Source organism: Capra hircus, chromosome 4, assembly GCF_001704415.2.
Source record: "Capra hircus breed San Clemente chromosome 4, ASM170441v1, whole genome shotgun sequence".
Classification (NCBI taxonomy): Eukaryota; Metazoa; Chordata; class Mammalia; order Artiodactyla; family Bovidae; genus Capra; species Capra hircus.
This window is the reverse complement of record NC_030811.1, coordinates 81855989-81876050: the sequence shown is the minus strand read 5'-3', so window position 1 is coordinate 81876050 and position 20062 is coordinate 81855989. Positions and strand designations below refer to the sequence as shown.

General features: G+C 35.8%; 1 protein-coding gene across 6 annotated transcripts in view; it reads left to right on the top strand.

The window, feature by feature from the left end:
* CACNA2D1 (calcium voltage-gated channel auxiliary subunit alpha2delta 1) overlaps window positions 1-20062 on the top strand; it is a 535456-nt gene that overhangs the window by 325223 nt on the left and 190171 nt on the right. For all 6 annotated transcript variants that reach the window (XM_018047284.1, XM_018047282.1, XM_018047283.1 and 3 more), the window contains exon 5: window positions 2022-2063. In XM_018047284.1, coding sequence (XP_017902773.1) covers window positions 2022-2063 — 42 coding nt within the window. The remainder of the gene's footprint in view (window positions 1-2021; window positions 2064-20062) is intronic.

Sequence of the window (20062 nt, the reverse complement as noted above, 5' to 3'; positions counted from 1 at the left end):
ATAAGAAAAGATTTTAAGTAATCATTTTAGTCCATTAGCTCTGGTTCCATGGACCAAGTGTAATCCTAGATAAATGAGTTAGTTTATATAGTTATCTGAACATTTTGTTTTACCTAAAAATAGAGGTAGGTATCTTTAACTTTCTTTGTGTCTTTCTTGGCACAGATATATTTACAAATAGGTGTTGAATGAGTGTTGAAAGGGTGCTACTGAACCGCGTGGTATTTTTCCTTGTTTTCCACATGTTCAAATTTGGTAAATATAAGTAATCAGTTGGCAAACATAATATCTAAAATGAAGTAAACTTATTCAGTGTTTTAACTTTTGATAGAATCCACAATCTAAATTGAAAATTGTCTCCTAAGTATAAATTACAGGGTTCCATGAAGGATCAATAAACTAGTAATTAGATCTGAGGCTCAGGAGATTTCCAAAGATTCTCTTGATTTATGTATGTGATGAGTTCTGATTTGTATTTTACCTTTGTTACAAGCCTAATACTATAAGTAAGAAATGTTCCATGATATAGAAGTTTTATGTGTGTGAAAATTCTCTAGCTACTTATTCTTTTTAAACAAACTACTATTAAATGGTAATTTAAAAAATGTTAATGATGCTAAATGAAATTAAAACTCCCAAGTTTCATTCAGTATTACAAATCATATATTCTTATATCTATCTATATAGTGTTTGGTTGGTTATTTGGTCTTCAGAGAGATCTGTATTTTATAAGTCTTCATTATCACAATATGTTTCTCAAATAAAAAGGCAGAATCTGTGACCCTGCCCAAATCAAAACAAAACAAGATCTCAATCTTTTCTTCTTTTGGAGATTATAATGTGCATTCATACACTGAAGCTGTATGAATTCCTACTGAAAAGAGACAATTTTAACTTTATCATTTATTCTGAAATCATGACCATAGAATAGTTTTGCCTATAAAAAAATCTATTACATCTTTAAGAACTAATAATTTTCTTTAGAACATACTTTAAGAAGCACTAATTTAGTCTATTTTCCCCAAGTAATTAAACAAAATTCTATCAATTGTGTTTTTGTTAATAAACTTTTGGATTGTCCTTGTTTATAAATGTTTAAGACACAGAGAGAAGTACTCTTTTACATGATACTCAAAATACAAAAGACGTACAGAAGATAAAGAATACGCATCTTCAATCAGTTCAGGAAAAGAAATAAAAAAGAAATCAGTATATATGTATTATTTTTATATTGCATAGGACTAGCCTTGTAGATAGAAAAAACAAGAATGTAAAATTCCTTGATAGTTGTTTTATCCACTTTCCTTTCCATTTTTCCTCTGTAACACAATTTATGTCCATAATTTATACTTATGCTGACATATTCAGCAACATTGATATCTAGTGAAAATGTCCACACACATTCATTCTTGAAAAGTTAACACTCATTTGCTACTTTAATAGAATATGAGACCATTAGAGTGTTGGATTATCTGCTATTTTTGCTGTCTAAATTCGCAGACAATCTTGATTCCTTATCTGAATCTCCTGAAGAAATTCCTGCCAATATCATGCAGTTACACTTTCTTCAAAGAATAATTTCAACACTTGATATATATTTTTTAAACATCATGGTTTTAGCCAAATTTTAACAAGCCAGTTATTCACTTGTCTAGAATTATCCTATCATTTCATGATTTAGGTGAAAGAGACAGAGAGAGAGAGAGTGTGTGTGTATATGTATAAATTATTGTGTTAAGGATTTTTCCATTTTTTCTTGACAAATTGACCTCAGATTTGCACTGAGATATTTTGCCCTATTGCAAGACATGATTTTCTAATGTCACTGATATAGTGTTTTAATATGTTCTTGTAGAAAATATTGGCTAATATTTATGCATCTTTGTGGAATATATCATAAAAGGATTACCCTGTGAGGCTTATTATTTCATATGTGAATAAAATATATTTAATGTTTGAGCCAATATGTTTGTATGTTTTTAATCAAATCAATAAAGCATTCCTTTTTCCTTTCTTCATAGAGCAATGAAGTTGTCTACTACAATGCAAAGGATGATCTTGATGTGAGTATTAAAAGTTTTACATTACATTACAGGCTAAACTTGACTAGGGTGAATGGCTTTCTAAGCAAGCTGGCCATGTAGTACCTTTAGTTGGATTCATGTTCCCATCCGGCCTTAAAATTGTAGTGCTTATAGGCATTAACACCTATTACAGTCAAACTGGTTTTCTCTCATCTTAGACATGCTACAGTTAATTCTGTTACCCAAAAATTTCATTTTAGTTCTACATATTCTTGAAATCCTGCTAACTTCATCAGGTTTGCTGGAGTTGGGCCATTTCACATAAAATTTTTAAGAATTTGTAAAGAATTGTAAGATAATATATTTTACAATTCATTATAACTATTTTGGGGTAGTTTTAGGTGCTCTAAATATGTTAATAGTATTGCTCTTGTAAACCCTTAGATGGTGAATGATAAATGAACTGTTTTATGATTGGCATATTGGTTCACCTATTACAGAGAGACTGAAATATGCTAACCTGAAAAGGCTAAAGCAAAACAAAAGATTATTCCTCTCTAATGGCACTTTCTGTGTGCAAGGCCTAATAGAGCGACTCTCTATAATCCAGGCCCTGCAAATCTTTCTCTCATGATTTTTTCCTTTCCTCAAAATTGCTTTTCCATTTTATGGTCCAAAGTGGATGCTGCAGTATCCACAATGATATTTGCATTCTGTACATCAGAAAGGAGTCAGATGGCACTGAAGGTCATATTCTGGAAATTACAGAAGACACATCTGTCTGCACCTGTTGTCTACTACTTAATTACTAGTGTTACCTAGTTGCCAGAAGATGTGCAGTGTAATTCCCCATCCTCCTCCCACCTCCCCATAAGCATGTAGGCAAATAAAATATAAGGTTCCATTACCAAAGAAAGAATAGAGAGAATACTAGTTGGGAGTTAATTAGTAGTTTCTATACTTAACTTCAATTTGCTCTTCCTGGCATATTGAAGTTAGTACCCACATCTACCCCTTTAATTGAGTGACTTCTATCAGTTCAGTTCAGTTCAGTCGCTCAGTCGCGTCCGACTCTTTGCGACCCCATGAACCGCATCATGCCAGGCCTCCCTGTCCATCACCAGCTCCCGGAGTTCACCCGAACACATGTCCATTGAATCGGTGATGCCATCCAGCCATCTCATCCTCTGTCATCCCCTTCTCCTCCTGCCCCCAATTTCTCCCAGCATCAGGGTCTTTTCCAATGAGTCAACTGTTCGCATGAGGTGGCCAAAGTATTGGAGTCTCAGCTTCAGCATCATTCCTTCCAGTGAACACCCAGGACTGATTTCCTTTAGGATGGACTCACTGGATCTCCTTGCAGTCCAAGGGACTCTCAAGAGTCTTCTCCAACACCACCACAGTAAACTTATATTAATATAGTCAAATTCTTCAACTTGAAATGGAGCAAAAAATTCTTATGTATAGTAAAATGATTATAACATTTTATGCTGTGTTTAGTATTATTTAGTTCTTAATGCATATGTTTTGATCACTGTGACCAAAATGTTTTCTGCAATAGAAATATATAGTCTTTATTTTTAATTAATTTTTTATTGAAGGATAATTGCTTTACAGAATTTTGCTATTTCTGTTAAACCTCAACATGAATCAGCCATAGGTATACATATATCCCCTCCCTTTTGAACCTCCCTCCCATCTCCCTCCCCATCCCACCCCTCTAGGTTAATACAGAGCCCCTGTTTGAGTTTCCTGAGCCATATAGCAAATTCCCGTAGGTTATCTATTTTATACATGGTAATGTAAGTTTCCATGTTACTCTTTCCATACATCTCACCCTCTCCTTCCCTCTCCCCATGGCCATAAGTCTATTCTCTATGGCTGTTTCTCCATTGTTGCCTTGTCAATAAATTCTTCAGTACCATTTTTCTAGATTCTGTATATATGCATTAGAATATGGTATTTATCTTTCTCTTTCTGACTCACTTCACTCTGTATAATAGGTTCTAAGTTCATCCACCTCATTAGAACTAACTCAAATGTGTTCCTCTTTAAGGCTGAGTAATTTTCCATTGTGTATATGTACCTCAACTTCTTATCCATTCATCTGTCGATGGACATTCTAGGTTGCTTCCATGTTCTAACTGTTGTAAATAGTGCTACAGTGAACAATGGGACACATGTTTCTCTTTCAATTTTGGTTTCCTCAGGGTATATGCCTAGGCGTGGGATTGCTGGGTTATATGGTGAGTTTATTCCTAGTTTTTTAAGAAAATGAAAGACAGTTAAGAAGTGTAAGTAAATACTGAAGTAAATATTCACTTTAGGACTTATAGTGGTTATAGCTTTTTTTCCCTTAAGTTTATTGCTTATCAGATGAATTTGGACCTATTTAAGATGATGAAATTAATTCACTCTCACCAAACATTTTGCAATATATGGTTGGATTTAGTTGGTTCTTATACTCCAACTTTATATATGTAATGATATTTTTATTTATCAAGTGTTTGTACATTTGTACATAAGTACATTATGTTTCTACATTTGTACATTATGTGTGTACATAATGCCATTTCGTTTTAATTTGAATTGGCTGACTCTCACTGTTATTTATTTCACTTTTCTGTTTACCAGTTTAGGGCTTCCCTGGTAGCTCAGTTGCTTGCAGTGCAGGAGACCCAGGTTCAAGCTTTGGGTTGGGAAGATCCCCTGGAGAAGGAAATGGTAACCCACTCTAGGTCCTTCCTGGAAAATCCCACGGACAGAGGAGCCTGGCAGGCTGCAGTCCATGGGGTCACAAAGAGTTGGGCACGGCTGAGAGTCTAACATACCAATTTAGTTGTATATTTTTATTGCTCAAAGTCCACAAAGCTATATTCATTATGAAAAATCGGCAACTGGAGATTATATGATGTGAGCTTATAATCTCCTACATCAATATCTAATAGCTAATGAACACAGGAACTAATTGGAATGCTAAATATTGAAATAGAGTTATCAATTAATAAATTTGTCCTCATATGTTTGAATGGGATATAAATATCTGAGTTCTAAATAAATTTTCTATTCTCTAGAATAGTTATATATTTAACCTATGAGTGGACTTTGAAACCAAGGGGCTGGAGTCTTGCCAGTAATGTGAAGCTGTAGAAAATAGGGAGGCCAGATTTAACTGTAGACATATTTTGATATGCTGACACAAAAGCCAAGGAGTTTGATTGCCTTTGGATGTCATACATTTTCCAGCTTGCCCCAATTCCACTCTCTTTGTTGTCTTATTCTCTGTCTATATCACACATCTACACACATAAAAAATAATGTAGAATTGCCTTAACATAATACAGGGATAGAATCCTCAGCACACCAACATTTAAGGAACGGTCTTGAAGGCAGGGTAGGGTGTGTAGAATAAGAGTAGATGGAAATGAGGAAAAAGTAGCTTTCATAATAGAAGTAGGTCATATGTAAAAGCCCATAACTTTAGTTGATGTTGAGTTAAAGACTAATTGTTCCTATTTTTCTTCCATGTTTGTTTATTTGTCCATCACCAAGTTAAGATTTGAATATAAAGAATGATATATTCAAATGTAATCTATTGATTTTATTCATTATAATGATGCTACATGGCCTCACTTACAGGTAAAGCATGCATTTAAAGGTGATCAGTTATCTTTTTGGAGTTTAACTTTCTGTTAGCTACATCTGAATTCGTTTGTGGAGAGCTGTCACGTTGTAAGCTTTTCAAGGACTTTGATATAAGACAGTTCCTCAGGGGCATTTTATAATCTCCACGCTACTCTAGATCAATACTATTTATATTCACCTTCTGGGTATAAAAATAAAAACTTAGTGACAGCCAGATTTAGCTAAAGTGGTGACTGAAATAAGAGCAAAAGTAATGTCCCTTAGGATTGTTTAATATTACATAAAAACTATGACTATAGTCATTCACACGGATTTTTGCTTTGAAACTTCAAAATGTATTACTGGGCTAAAGTATTTGGTTATTTGGTTAGCCACAATTCTCCTGGTAGACATAAGGTACCTAAGGTACATAGCTATGCTGTATCTAGTATTTGCTTAAATATTTTAAGATAAAATAGAGATGATATTTCACTCCTAAATTCTTCCATATGAAACTGTTTTCCCCAATTAATAACAATACATACATGTATAATTACTATGTATCAGTACATTGTTATATGGAGGAAACAGAGTATGATACTGAAGAGGTTGTATTCCGAGTTCCACTGCAAGCATTTGAATCCCAGATGTGCCATTTTCTAGCCTGGTGATTTGGCAGTCACCTAACCTCTGTTTTTTCCCTCTTGGCCTGTAAAATAAAGGTAATAGTTATACCTACCTCATATAGTTACTGTGAAAATTAAATTAGTTAATGCATATAAAGCATTTAGAACATTCCCTGTCTTACAGTAGGCAATCTAGAAATATTAGTGAGCGTAATTTTTTAAATGAATAATTATTAATATTATTACAATGCATTTAATATTGATTTGAAGTGATTTTAGTTCCACATGGGGACACGTTTATGCCTGTGGGTGTGTTAACAATAATTAAAGAGTACTAATTTGAGTAATTTTATTGTTAAGAATATCCTTATATTTGTGTGAAAAACTTAAGAAAATGCTTAACAAAATAAAAATTGAAATAGAATCTTCTAAAACACATTTAGAAACACATGTGAGCAGAAATTTGTTGTAAAATCCTTGTGAGTGGTATATATCCAGATTAGAAAAGATAATTAAATGTCTGAATAAAATGGAAAATAGCTAACAATTCAACAGTTAGTTATAAAATTCCACGTTCAGGTTCTCCTTAGTTTTGATGGGTGGAGATACCACTATACCAATGAGGAACTGCCCTCTCCTTAGTTTTGAAATTTATTTAGGTTCTTGTTTAGGTTTTTAGAAACATCTGTCCCAATAAATCCTTAACTTTCCTAAAGGTTTAGCGAAGTAGATTCTGCAGAAGGTTTGAGTTGTGCTAGCATGCAGCAGTATTTTCTTGATTCCCAGAGCAAGCAAAGAGAAAGCAGATCATTGCAAACCCTTATTAACCTAATTCTAAGATCTATGTTTTGGACTGAAATCCAAATGAAATAAATTCAACCCACAATTCCCATGTCGATAAATTAGGTTGATTTATTTGCTACATTTTATTTTATTGATTGCATTAAAAATGTGACCTGTCTGGGACATTTGGCTAGTCTGCTGAATTCCCTTGCATATTTATGTTGCTATTTATTTTCTTACTGACCTTGTCTACATTAAAATTAATCCCAACATAATGTCATTTCTAAATGTCTTTTTAAAAGGCCAATCATTCATTTTATTTTATAGAAATATCAGTCTGCTTCTAGAATGAACCAAAAGCGGTATGTATCAAACAGTGATGAAATATGTTCTAATTATTAAAGAAGGAATCAAAGTCTAGGTTTCTCTCTCTCTTTTTAAAATTATCTGATAGTATGTGGCCTTTATTTGAGGCTCTGCTAATGATTATTGTTGAATCCTCATAGGAGATAGTATAGAGATAGAATATTAATTGCTTCAGTAAAATAAATGCTATAATCAGAGTTGCCTTTTTTGTGTGTGAATCTAAATGGTTTGAATATTTTCAATGCTCTTTGTTTGGATTAGATTATAATAATAGTTATAATTGTATTATAAAATATGTATTATAATAGTCCCTCAAACTTATGTTAGCTTAATGGACTTCCCAAGTGGTGCCAGTGGTAAAGAATCCGCCTGCCAGTGCAAGAAGCATAAGAAACTGAGTTTCATCCCTGGGTTGGGAAGATCCCCTAGGGGAAGGCATGGCACCTCTCTCTAGTATTCTTGCCTGGAGAATCCCATGGACAGAACAGCCTGGTGGCCTACAGTCCATAGGGTTGCAAAGAGTGGGCATGACTGAAGTGACTTAACATGCATGCACATACTTACTCTAAACTAGGAAATAAATGCTTTGTAGGTAATGTTATCATTCACATTCATCTTTTGTGGCCCATACTATTATTTAAATAATTTTCAGAAAAGTCAAGTAAAATTTAGTGAGCTTAAGCGACTTGTCCTCTGTCACAGATGTGTATTTGGAAGAGCAGAGGATTGAATGGAGTGCAGTCAGAGTGATCCACAGCCGGAGCCGTGTGTCACTGGGCTGTGCTGCCCTGCATATGCCATGGGCATCCGTGGTGCATAGGAAGGACCCTGTGATGGAACTGTTATAAATCAAGATTTTTCCATTAAAATTTTTGAAGGTGGTTTTGATTTAAATTTTTAATTTATTATACCTATCCATCATTCTTTCCATATTTAATTTTGATGTATATGGCTTCTATTTATCCAGCCAGCTTCATCCTTAACTGTTGTTAACAGTGACTTGCAAGTAGGTAAAATAAAATCTCTGTGATTAAAAAAGATGGTTAGACTTTAAATCAGAAATCTTCACTGATCTGATCCATCATTCCCGGTGATATTTACCATGAACCCCTTAAAATTAATGCATGCACCTTTGTGTGAAATATAGCCTTATTAGAATTCATGGGATGGGGAACTGTTAAAACTGATAATAAGGAAGATTATTTCAGATTCTATTTCCTGTAGGAATAGTGCCATGTGTTTTTGGGGCCTTCTTCCAAAAATTGAGTCTGTTTTAATATTTTTGTAATGCTTTGTACACTTCTGCATGTGCTGCTTTTGCAAGGATAGTAAAAACATTGGTCCTAAGCTGCTTTGGAGTGGTGGCATGCATAATTCTCTTTTAGATTCCACATGTAATTCTTCCTTTACAGAGGGCAGTGTATGGTGTATTTATTTAGAACTCACTGAATTAAGTTTGGAAAATTTGGTGGTATTATGTGGGCATTATCTACTCACCCTATGTACAACATTGGGTAAACAAGTATGGGGACTGGATTGTTCTGAATGATATCTTCAACCTTTTCTTGCATATACTTATCAGTTTAAAAAGATCACCTATTTACTTATAAATTATATGTAAACACACACATGCACACACACACAAACACACCTGAAATGATATGCTGAGAAACCTCCCAAGAGACTTCCAAATTTTTAAGATAAGTGAAGTTTTATGAAGTGTCGGTTTAAGTGGCGTTTCACAATAAGAATTGCCAGAAAAAAGCAAAAAGTTTTATCTAGATACTTACTTGCTAAATGCCTTTGATTGTGATGACTTTCTATTACCACTGGAAATACCTCACCAGGCCATATGAACACAGGGATTTGTTACCAATATAATACTAAGAAATCTAAACCCATATTTATAATAATCTTCTTGATGATGTTAGCTTTTCTGACTAGTTTCAGTTCAGTTCAGTCGCTCGGTCGTGTCTGACTCTTTGCGACCCCATGAATCGCAGCATGCGAGGCCTCCCTGTCACTGGTCGAACTAATTGAATCACTTTTGTATCTGGTAATGAAGTTCAATAAGAAGAGCTAGTGCTGGCAATGGAAGCATCATCTCCGTCATTCCCTTTTTGTTCAGTGCGACTGCCATTACTAGAATTTCAATTTCAATTACTATTAATTACAGACATCTTTTAAAGCTGGTAGAACATATGAGTAGGTTGAAGCTAAGAAAATAGTAAGTAAATTTACACATCAGTTCAATGCAGTCACTCAGTTATGTCCGACTCTTTGCTACCCCACAGACTGCAGCATACCAGGCCTCCCTTTCCATGACCAACTCCCAGAACTTACTCAAACTCATGTCCATTGATTCGATGATGCTATCCAACCATCTCATCCTCTGTCATCCCCTTCTCCTCCTGCCTTCAATCTTTCCCAGCATCAGGGGCTTTTCAAATGAGTCAGTTCAATGCATCAGGTGGCCAAAGTATTGGAGTTTCAGCTCCAACATAGTGCTTCCAATGAATATTCAGGATCAATTTCCTTTAGTATGGACTGGTTGGATCTCCTTGCAGTACAAGGGACTCTCAAGAGTCTTCTCCAATGGCACAGTTCAAAGGCATCAATTCTCAGTACTTAGCTTTCTTTATAGTCCAACTCTCACATCCATAAATGATACTGGGGAAACCATAGCCTTAACTGCCGCTGCTGCTGCTAAGTTGCTTCAGTCGTGTCCGACTCTGTATGACCCCATAGACAACAGCCCACCAAGTTCCCCCGTCCCTGGGATTCTCCAGGCAAGAATACTGGAGTGGATTGCCATTTCCTTCTCCAATGCATGAAAGTGAAAAGTGAAAGTGAAGTCACTCAGCCATGTCCCACTCTTTGCAACCCCATGGACTGTAGCCTACCAGGCTCCTTCATCCAGGTGATTTTCCAGGCAAGAGTACTGAAGTGGGTTGCCATTGCCTTCTCCTATAGCCTTGACTAGATGGACCTTTGTTGGCAAAGTAATGTCTCTGCTTTCAAATATGCTGTCTAGGTTGGTCATAACTTTTCTTCCAAGGAGTAAGCATCTGTTAATTTCATGGCTACAGTCACCATCTGCAGTGGTTTTGAAGCCCCTCAAAATAAAGTCTGCCACTTTTTCCACTGTTTCCCCATCTATTTGCCATGAAGGGATAGGACCAGATGCCATGAATTCTATCCAAATTCTGCCCATGTTAAGATAGAGCCTAAGGTTATATCTTAGGATATGACTTAAATTTTGTGTGTTAATGAATGTTTGACAGACCTTAATGTGCAATTCCGTAGAGTCAGTCACATCCACATTGCTCTCAAGGTGATAAATATGATGTAATCCTTCCATGATTTTATGGGCAGTAATTTAGATGGGAAAATCTCCAAGAGTGTTGAAGAATAATCTGATACTATTAAAAAAGACCAGGAAACAGCATACCAGGCAATGGGAACAACAAGCACAAGGGCCTTAAACCAGGAAGAGCAGGATGTGTGTAAGGAGCAGAAAAACAGGCCCGTGCAGCAAGAACATGAACAACAAGGAGGACAGGGCAGGAGACGTGCATGAAGAGTGAGGCCAGAAGTAGATCCTTCAGAGTCTTGTGAGCCATTGAGAGGTCTTCATTTCTTTATAAATATAGTAGGGTTTTGGTTTCCTGGAGTCTGGGCTCTTTGTACATTAGTTGTAAGGTGTTAGTCTCTGCCTCAGATGTCAAGGATAAGAAATTGATCTTTTTACTCTACCAATTTTTTTAAACTTCTTTTGCCCTGACAGTATTTTTTTTAAGTATGTCTGTCTGTCATAATCTTTACAGTATAAAAATTTGCTTTTAATTTTTTTAGAAATAGATTGGCCTCATTTAAATCTTTCATAATGCAGTGTGTATATACCACTACGTGCTTTCCAGTGGGAGTGCTATGTGACCTTTTAGACTATTTTAAATCACATAGTGCTTTTCATAGGCAAGAAATCATTTCACAGTCCCTTTGTAGAGAAAATACCCTTTCTGTCACTGCCTAAAATTTAGGTTACATATTTATATATAGAATAGATATGTATATGTTTTTAGAGTATTCCATTCCTTTCTAATGGTGATAATTTGCAAATTTATACTGCTCACAGAGTTTACATCAGCTTCCAGCTCTTGTCATAACAGTGACCTGTACTATGGTTGTGATGGCTTTCATGCTCACTGTGTGCTAGGTCCTGGATGGGTGATTGATGAGCATTCATCCAGCATGCAAACTATCAATAAAAATTCATCAATTTCACTTTGAGAATATCCTCAGATCCTGTATTCCTACTTAATGTTATCGGCTTCCCTAGCGGCTCAGATGGTAAAGAATCCACCTGCATTGCAGGAGACCTGGGCTTGATCCTTGGGTTGGGTAGATCCCCTGGAGGAGGGCTTGGCAACCCACTCCAGTATTCTTGCCTGGAGAATTCCCTTGGGCAGAGGAGCCTAATGGGCTGCAGTCCTGGGGTCATAAAGAGTTGGACATGACTGAGCGACTAAGCACAAACGTTATCATTGTAATTTTCATCAGCAATCTCAGTATATTTTATTTGAAGAATGCCTATTTTTGCTTTTAAAATTTAATATGCAAGTTACTACAGTGATCACTATCCCTTTTTTACATTTTAGTTCCATTTTATGTTTCATATTCATATTTATCTTTGAATCATTTCATCATATTTAGAAAATGTATGTATTTTTTGCTTTAATATCCCCTATGTGTTTTTAAACTTTTCCTCTGTGTTATTGTACAGTTTAAGTTGCTTACTGTTTTCCCTGCCACCAAAGTCAGGTTATTTCAGACTGTTTCTTCTTTCTATTTTATTTATCGTAATTGTAGTAGAAGAACACATGGAGACTTAACAGTGCATCTAATTTTAAGAAATAGAATTATTCATTCAAGTTTCTTCTGACCACTAATGTTATGTGTATCTTTTATATTAACTGTGAAACATTCTTTTCTTAATATATTGAGTAAATTGCCTCTAAGGAATCCATGTTATAGTTTTTCCATAGAGTAAATCGAAGGAGTTAAAAATTTTAACTACTTGACGACCTGGAGAAATCTTCTGAATTTAGAAGAAAACTTTTATTTCTTCATCAGCCATGATTAGCTGAACTCATTTTTTTTTCTGTAGATAATATGCTATTCATTTCTTTATAATTTTTTTTGTTTTCTTATTGTTGTGATTCAATAGAGCATATGTACAAATATTATATCAAAATCCTTAGTATCATTTTAGTGTCATATATTCAGTGTCATCCAACTCATATTTCCATTTCAGTTCTACTCATTTACGCAGTGCATCTTTGAGTCATAGCGTCCTCAAGGAGAAAAATAGCAGCTTAAACCAATTAACTCAGGAGACTGGATGGTGTTCGTATTGCACCATAACTGAATTCATTATTTACAATTCAGCGTGGCCTAACACCCTGACCAGAAAAATTATAACTGGCTGAAGGTTCAGCATCTTTTTCTCTCTATTCATTATTCATTAACTGGGCATGGGCAGCTGCAGCTGCCCTGATGAGTCTCCACTGCTTATTGATGCAAGTGATTTACTGAAAGGGAGGCTTTCCTATATATCAGTCAGAACTGGTAACCAGCCTCCATGCTTAGATTCCAGTGGTAAATAGTGGTTACAGAGCCAGTTGTATCTTTTAATCCATAGAGCTGATAACATGTCAGTATAGAGCAGCCTTTTAGTCTTGGTGTCCCATGAAAGTCTACTGTAAATATCATACGTCTATGATTATTATTTTCACTAGGTGATAATATACCTAGAGGCACATTATGTATCCAAAATTTTATTTGATACTGGGAATACAACTGTGACAAAAAATTTCAAGAATCAAAAATATCTATATTGTAAAAGTGGCAAGGCCCTATTGTAAATAATATCTATTAAGTAGATATTGTAAAAAAGAAAAGGATGTACTTGGGGGTGGAAGTTTTAAAATATACACATATAGACTTTGGAAAATTTTATACAAGTCTATAGTCTTTGGTTTTGAAGAACTTGGTTCAGTAGGTTCAGTACACAAGAACCCATTCATTTAATCCCTTCACTGCTGCTGCTGCTGCTGTCGCTTCCGTCATGTCCAACTCTGTGCGACCCCATAGACGGCAGCCCACCAGGCTCCCCCGTCCTTGGGATTTTCCAGGCAACAACACTGGAGTGGGTTGCCATTTCCTTCTCCAATGCATGAAAGTGAAAAGAGAAAGTGAAGTCGTTCAGTCGTGCCTGACTCTTAGCGACCCCATGGATTGCAGCCCACCAGGCTCCTCCGTCCATGGGATTTTCCAGGCAAGAGTACTGGAGTGGGGTGCCATTGTCTTCTCCAACCCCTTCACTAGTGAGATAAAAATAACCATTGTGATACCTCTATGGAGAGTCTCTGCTCTTATTAAGTGTTAACTCATTTTCTCTTGGCTTCCCTCATAGCTCAGTTGGTAAAGAATCCACCTGCAATGCAGAAGACCCTGGTTGGATTCCTGGGTTGGGAAGATCCACTGGAGAAGGGATAGGCTACCCACTCCAGTATTCTTGGGCTTCCCTTGTGGCTCAGCTAGTAAAGAATCCGTCTGCAATGCGGGAGACCTGGGTTTGATCCCTGGGTTGGGAAGATCCCCTGGAAAAAGGGAAAGGCTACCAACTCCAGTATTCTGGCCTGGAGAACCCCGGGGACTATACAGTCCGTGGGGTCTCAAAGAGTCAGACACGACTGAGCGGCTTTCACTTTCACCTTCACTTGCTTTCATTTTCTTTTGGTTTTAGGGACACAAAAAATGACAGAGGGCAGGAGAAGGTAAACTTAGCCATAATGTGATTGTGAACAAAGTTTTTCAGCGTACATGTTTAGTTTGTATTGTGCATAGTGATTAAGCTAGTTTCTAATGCTATTTATGTGAAATATATAAACCTTAAATTTCTGAATGATCTGCTGTTGTTAGAAATAGTTTTAACATTAAAAGATAACAAAATTTTAAAAAAACAAATTTTTATTATAAAAATCAATTATTAGTGTTTCATTTAAAAATATATTAAATATGCAGAATTATTTTGTGTGTGTCATAGAGTTTTCATTATGACTTTCCAAATTAATTTTAGTAGTATGTACTGCTTGTAAAACTGAATGACCCACCCAGCACTGGATGGTACCTCTGTCTCTTGAGTGATCCAATCTGTTATTTAATAACTGAAGTTACATTTAGATGATTAGCCCGAGGAACATGCTTCTCATGTTTCACTTATGTGTTTTAGCAAATTTGAGTACATTTTGGAATTTACCTCCTTAGTGTCTCTGTATGCATTTATATAGGGTAGTCTGGAGAATCTAGATTTGTTTTAGGAGAAAAATGTTGAAAAGAGACACTTTTAACTTAATTTTTTTAATATATGATCTGGTAAACAAGGAAATATTAGTTCCAGGGGGAAAATTTATTTGAAATTTTAAACTAACACATTAAACAATAAGTAGCTTTTCTTCACGTTCCTTTTCTTAGCCAATTCCTCTGTGTCCAGTATTTGCTGTATATTAAGTATACTATATAATTACATAGTATACCAAGAAAAGTAAAGATGGATTATGATATCAGAAACAGTAATTTCATACGTTTCACCAAATGAGTTGTATTTTAGAAAGTTTAATATTTTCATGAACTTATTGCAGTTTATGGAAACTGTAATAAAGGGGGGCCATGGACAACAGCAATATAATTTTCTCTTAATATATTTAGCAGCTGCACAATAAAACTAGACTTGATACATGAATATATAAGTTGAGAAGTACACTATTTTCAGTTACTCTTCAAAGCCCTCTATATGGTGATTTATTTAATTTCTTTATTGGCTGTGCATGTAGCCCACAGGATCTTATTTCCTCAACCAAGGATTGACCCAAGTACCAGTAGTTGAAGCATTGAGTCTAACCACTGGACCACCTGGGAATTCCCTGCATGGAAGTTTGAAAGTGCAAATATTTTATTAAAATGCATTTTTTTAAATTTTTACTTTCACTTTATTTTGTTTTACAATACTGTATTGGTTTTGCCATACATTGACATGAATCAGTCATGGGTGTACATGAGTTCCCAATCCTGAACACCCCTCCCATCTCCCACCCTGTATCATCTCTCTGGATCATCCCCATGCACCAGCCCCAAGCATCCTGTATCCTGTATCGAACATAGACTGGCAATTCGTATCTTACCTGATAGTATACATGTTTCAATGCCATTCTCCCAAATCTTAAAAATATACAAGCAACTTATGCAGCTCAAGTCCAGAAAAATAAATGACCCAATCAAAAAATGGGCCAAAGAACTAAATAGACATTTCTCCAAAGAAGACATATAGATGGCTAACAAACACATGAAAAGATGCTCAACATCACTCATTATCAGAGAAATGCAAATCAAAACCACAATGAGGTACCATTTCACACAAGTCAGAATGGCAGCGATCCAAAAGTCTACAAGCAATAAATGCTGGAGAGGGCGTGGAGAAAAGGGAACCCTCTTATACTGTTGGTGGGAATGCAAACTAGTACAGCCACTCTGGAGAACAGTGTGGAGATTCCTTATAAAACTGCAAATAGAACTGCCTTATGACCCAGCAATCCCACTGCTGGGCATACACACCGAGGAAACCAGTATTACAATGCATTTAAAGCACAATTTTTTAAGTGTGAGAGGATTCAGAGGAAATAGAAGCAACTTTCACCTTAGTAAGATAATTGTATAATGCTTAATAGTACTCTAGAAAGAACATAATATTTTAGTTACAAGTATAATACATGTTTATTGTATTATATTGGAAACAATGAGAAAGCAGAAGGATGAATACCATTAAAACTATAAAGCCAATGAAAGTGCTGATAATGTTACCTATATACACTCATCCTTTCATTTTTCTTTTCCTCTCATTCCTCTAAAAATATAGGCTATTTTTTCTCTTCCTACTCTGTGCTTAACATCTACTTTTAAACCTAAAAACATTAAAAAACAAATACAGCATATATGTAATTCCTGATGTAATTACTCTTTTATATTACTTAATAACATTAAATTGTATTTGTCATAATAGATTATTGTGACCATTTTACTATTGTTGCATGTTTGTTTCAAGATTTGAATATTAAATGACATTTCTATAAGAATTATCATTAAATCCTCTCTCCTCCACTCTACCAGTAAATATTTCTTGAGTGAATGAATGAAATATTTGCATTTATCCACATATTCCTAATCTTAATTCAGATATATACTTCACTAGCTATCTCTTATCTATCACCTGATCTTTCTACTTTTCATACATCTAAAATTTTATCAAGATATAAATAGGATTTCTGGGAAAAATGTATTTATAAAAACTAACATAATATTTTCTAAAATTGTAGAAATGGAACTGTAATTTTTCCATAACTGAAAATAGCTTTATAGTTTCTTTAGTTTGCTAAGTCACTTCAGTCGTGTCTGACTCTGTGCGACCCCATAGACGGCAGCCCACCAGGCTCCCGTCCTTGGGATTCTCCAGGCAAGAACACTGGAGTGTGTTGCCATTTCCTTCTCCAATGCATGAAAGTGAAAAGTGAAAGTGAAGTCACTGAGTCATGTCCAACTCTCAGAGACCCCATGGACTGTAGCCTACCAGGCTCCTCCATCCATGGGATTTTCCAGGCAAGAGTACTGGAGTAGGGTGTCATTGCCTTCTCCGTTCTTTAGTTTGAGTGTTCTTAATTTAGGTAGGAGAGGATATTAGAATTAACTGAGAGTTTCTTTCCAAAAACATCCTCCTCACTGTGATTTGCTGCTTATTGGTGGGGGAAGAAGTTTCCCAGGTGACTCTGATATGCCCCATGGAATAGGTATCACACCTAATAGGTAGCCCAGCATCATTCCTAAGTCAGAAAGCTGAAGTCTAAGAAACAGTCCAAGACATTATTAAATACAACTGAGGAGAACCAACTCTTCTGATATCTTTACTTTCTACCAAGCCTTTCCGTGGTTTTTTTGTAAGTATGTGGTTTGTAATAGGTTTTATATGAAAACAAACAAACAAACAATCAGCATCACATGAACTTGAGAACACTGAGGGTAAATGTTATTTTCTTTAGTGGAGCTTATCTCAGAGTTTTGATGTGCCAATGTGCTTTGTTATTTCCTTAATGGAAGAGTAGAAGAGTATTACTACCTCAACTTATTTTACGTTGCATCCAACCCTTATAGAATCTGCAGAGACTGTTTTCTCTTCAAATATCCTTTGACAAATATTACTGGCCATATTGCTGTGTGCATGCATCTGTTATTCAGTAATAATAACCCTCTGCCCTCTGCCCTGTGGAAGGTAGAAAAATTGAGACATCAGTTAATATGCTTATTACTAGTCAATTCTAATTTTTTAATGAAAAATTTGTGTGTCTAATTTATTAATAGTTTAAAGCAAGGAACTTGGAGTTTTAATGTGTACCACAATCACCTGAGAGGGTTTGTTGATTTACTGAATTGCTGGTCCCCTTCCTGACATTGGGGCTTCCCTTGTAGCTCAGTCAGTGAAGAATCTGCCTGCAATGCAGGAGACCTGGGTTCAATCCTTGGGTTGGGAAGATCCCCTGGAGAAGGAAATGGCAACCCACTCCAGTATCGTTGCCTGGAAAATCTCATGGACAGAGGAGCCTGGTGGGCTGCAGTCCATGGGATTGCAAAGAGTCAGGCACGATTGAGCGACTAACGCTTTCCCAGCATTTCTGATTGACTGGACCTAGGGTGGAACCTCTGACTTGCATTCTAAAATGCTTCAGTGGTTGGTGATATTGCTTCTTCAAGGACTAAACTGTCAGAAGCCTCTGCTTTAAAGTAAATATTGAGGCTTTTTACGAATTCAGAATGTTTGCAGTGGGGAAGCATAATTACATCATTTATTTGGTGAGACCCTCTTTACATTCATATTATTAATGGAAGTAGTTTATTTTAATGTTCCATCCTCTTATTCAAGTCAGTTGTGCCCATAGATAATCATAGAATAGAGGATAAATTTTAAATTATAAGAAAATTCATGACTGAATCCAGGACCAAATCCCAGTTATTATTTTTATTCTTTCCTTTATTAATAGTTGGAATCATGGTAGATGTGTTAAGTGTTTTGTTCTGTGGTGTTTCTTTGCCTTATCATTCTTTCTTTTTCTTATCCTTAACATTGCACACACCTAACCTTTGTTTTAGAAAATAATATGGATTAGTAATTTCTGCTTGTAGGCTTTTTGTCAAATTTTAGACTTTCAGCACTACTGTTTCATTATTTTGTATATTCAGTTTGTTACTAGAGGGGCGATTATATCTTTGTTCCTTTCACATGGATTAAAAATAATGATCCTTCTTTAACTCTGCTTATTGATGACAAATTTTACAGTCGGAATATCATATACCCAGATGTGCACACACACACACAGAGTCATATCTAACTAAACCATAGTGCGGTAGTGTGAAGTTGCTCAGTTGTGTCCGACTCTTTGTGACCCCATGGACTGCAGCCTACCAGGCTCCTCTGTCCATGGCATTTTCCAGGCAATAGTCCTGGAGTGGATTGCCATTTCCTTCTCCAGGGGATCTTCCCAACCTAGGGATCGAACCTGGGTCTCCCAAATTGTAGACAGACACTTTACCGTCTGAGCCACCAGGGAAGTCAAATATAGTCCTTCTCCTTATTATAGAGAATGTATTTTCATGGTTTCTTTCAACATTGTTTCATTTGAAAAATAATTTAGTCATGATTGATTTCATTACATAATAATGAGTTGGACTTGCAGCTTTAGAAATCATTGATTTTTTAAAAGCCCTTTTGCTAACATTTGTGTCTAAATAATCTTTTCCATGTTGCAGCTTCCCCAAGAAGTGTGTGTGTATGTGTGTGTGTGTGTGTGTGTGTGTGTGTGTGTGAGAGAGAGAGAGAGAGAGAGAGAGAGCGCGTATTAAAATACCTTGGGATACTAATGGGTTGTCTGGTTGTCCAAATTTTCAGAGCCATCTAGAAAATTGGACACTATCACATGTTTGTAAAGTTTGATTTTGCCACATCCTACCACCCTTATGAAGTTGTCCACTTAAGTTCTTTCTCTGGTTTATCAGTTGTACTACTGCAGTGTGCTGTAAAATACTCAAATGTTGTGGTTCCTTTTTCAGTTTTGTTTTGTGGAAATTACCTTAGGAAAGTGGAATACATTTAGGGATATGCGTTTTGGATAAATGAGTGAGATTCTTAGTTACTTGCCAGAGGAGAAACTAAATTACCTTGCCAGGGTAATTTAATAATCAGAAGCATAGTTCAAATAGGTAGAAAATTAATCTTCAGCCTTAAACTCTGTGGGATTTTCGTGAATCAATATTGATTGAATCTTTGCTCCTACCTCAGGAGACAGCTTGGTTGAAGTTAAGATTCAATTGTACTTAGAGTTACAATAGATCTCTTCTTTCAGAGCATTTGTACTTTCCTTTTTTAAAGCAAAAATTGATACACATGGAAAACATGCAAAAATCAAGGGAATATGACAAAATAATCCTTCACCGCTATCATTTCTTGTGTTCATGTGTAAGATTAGTTATCAAACCAAG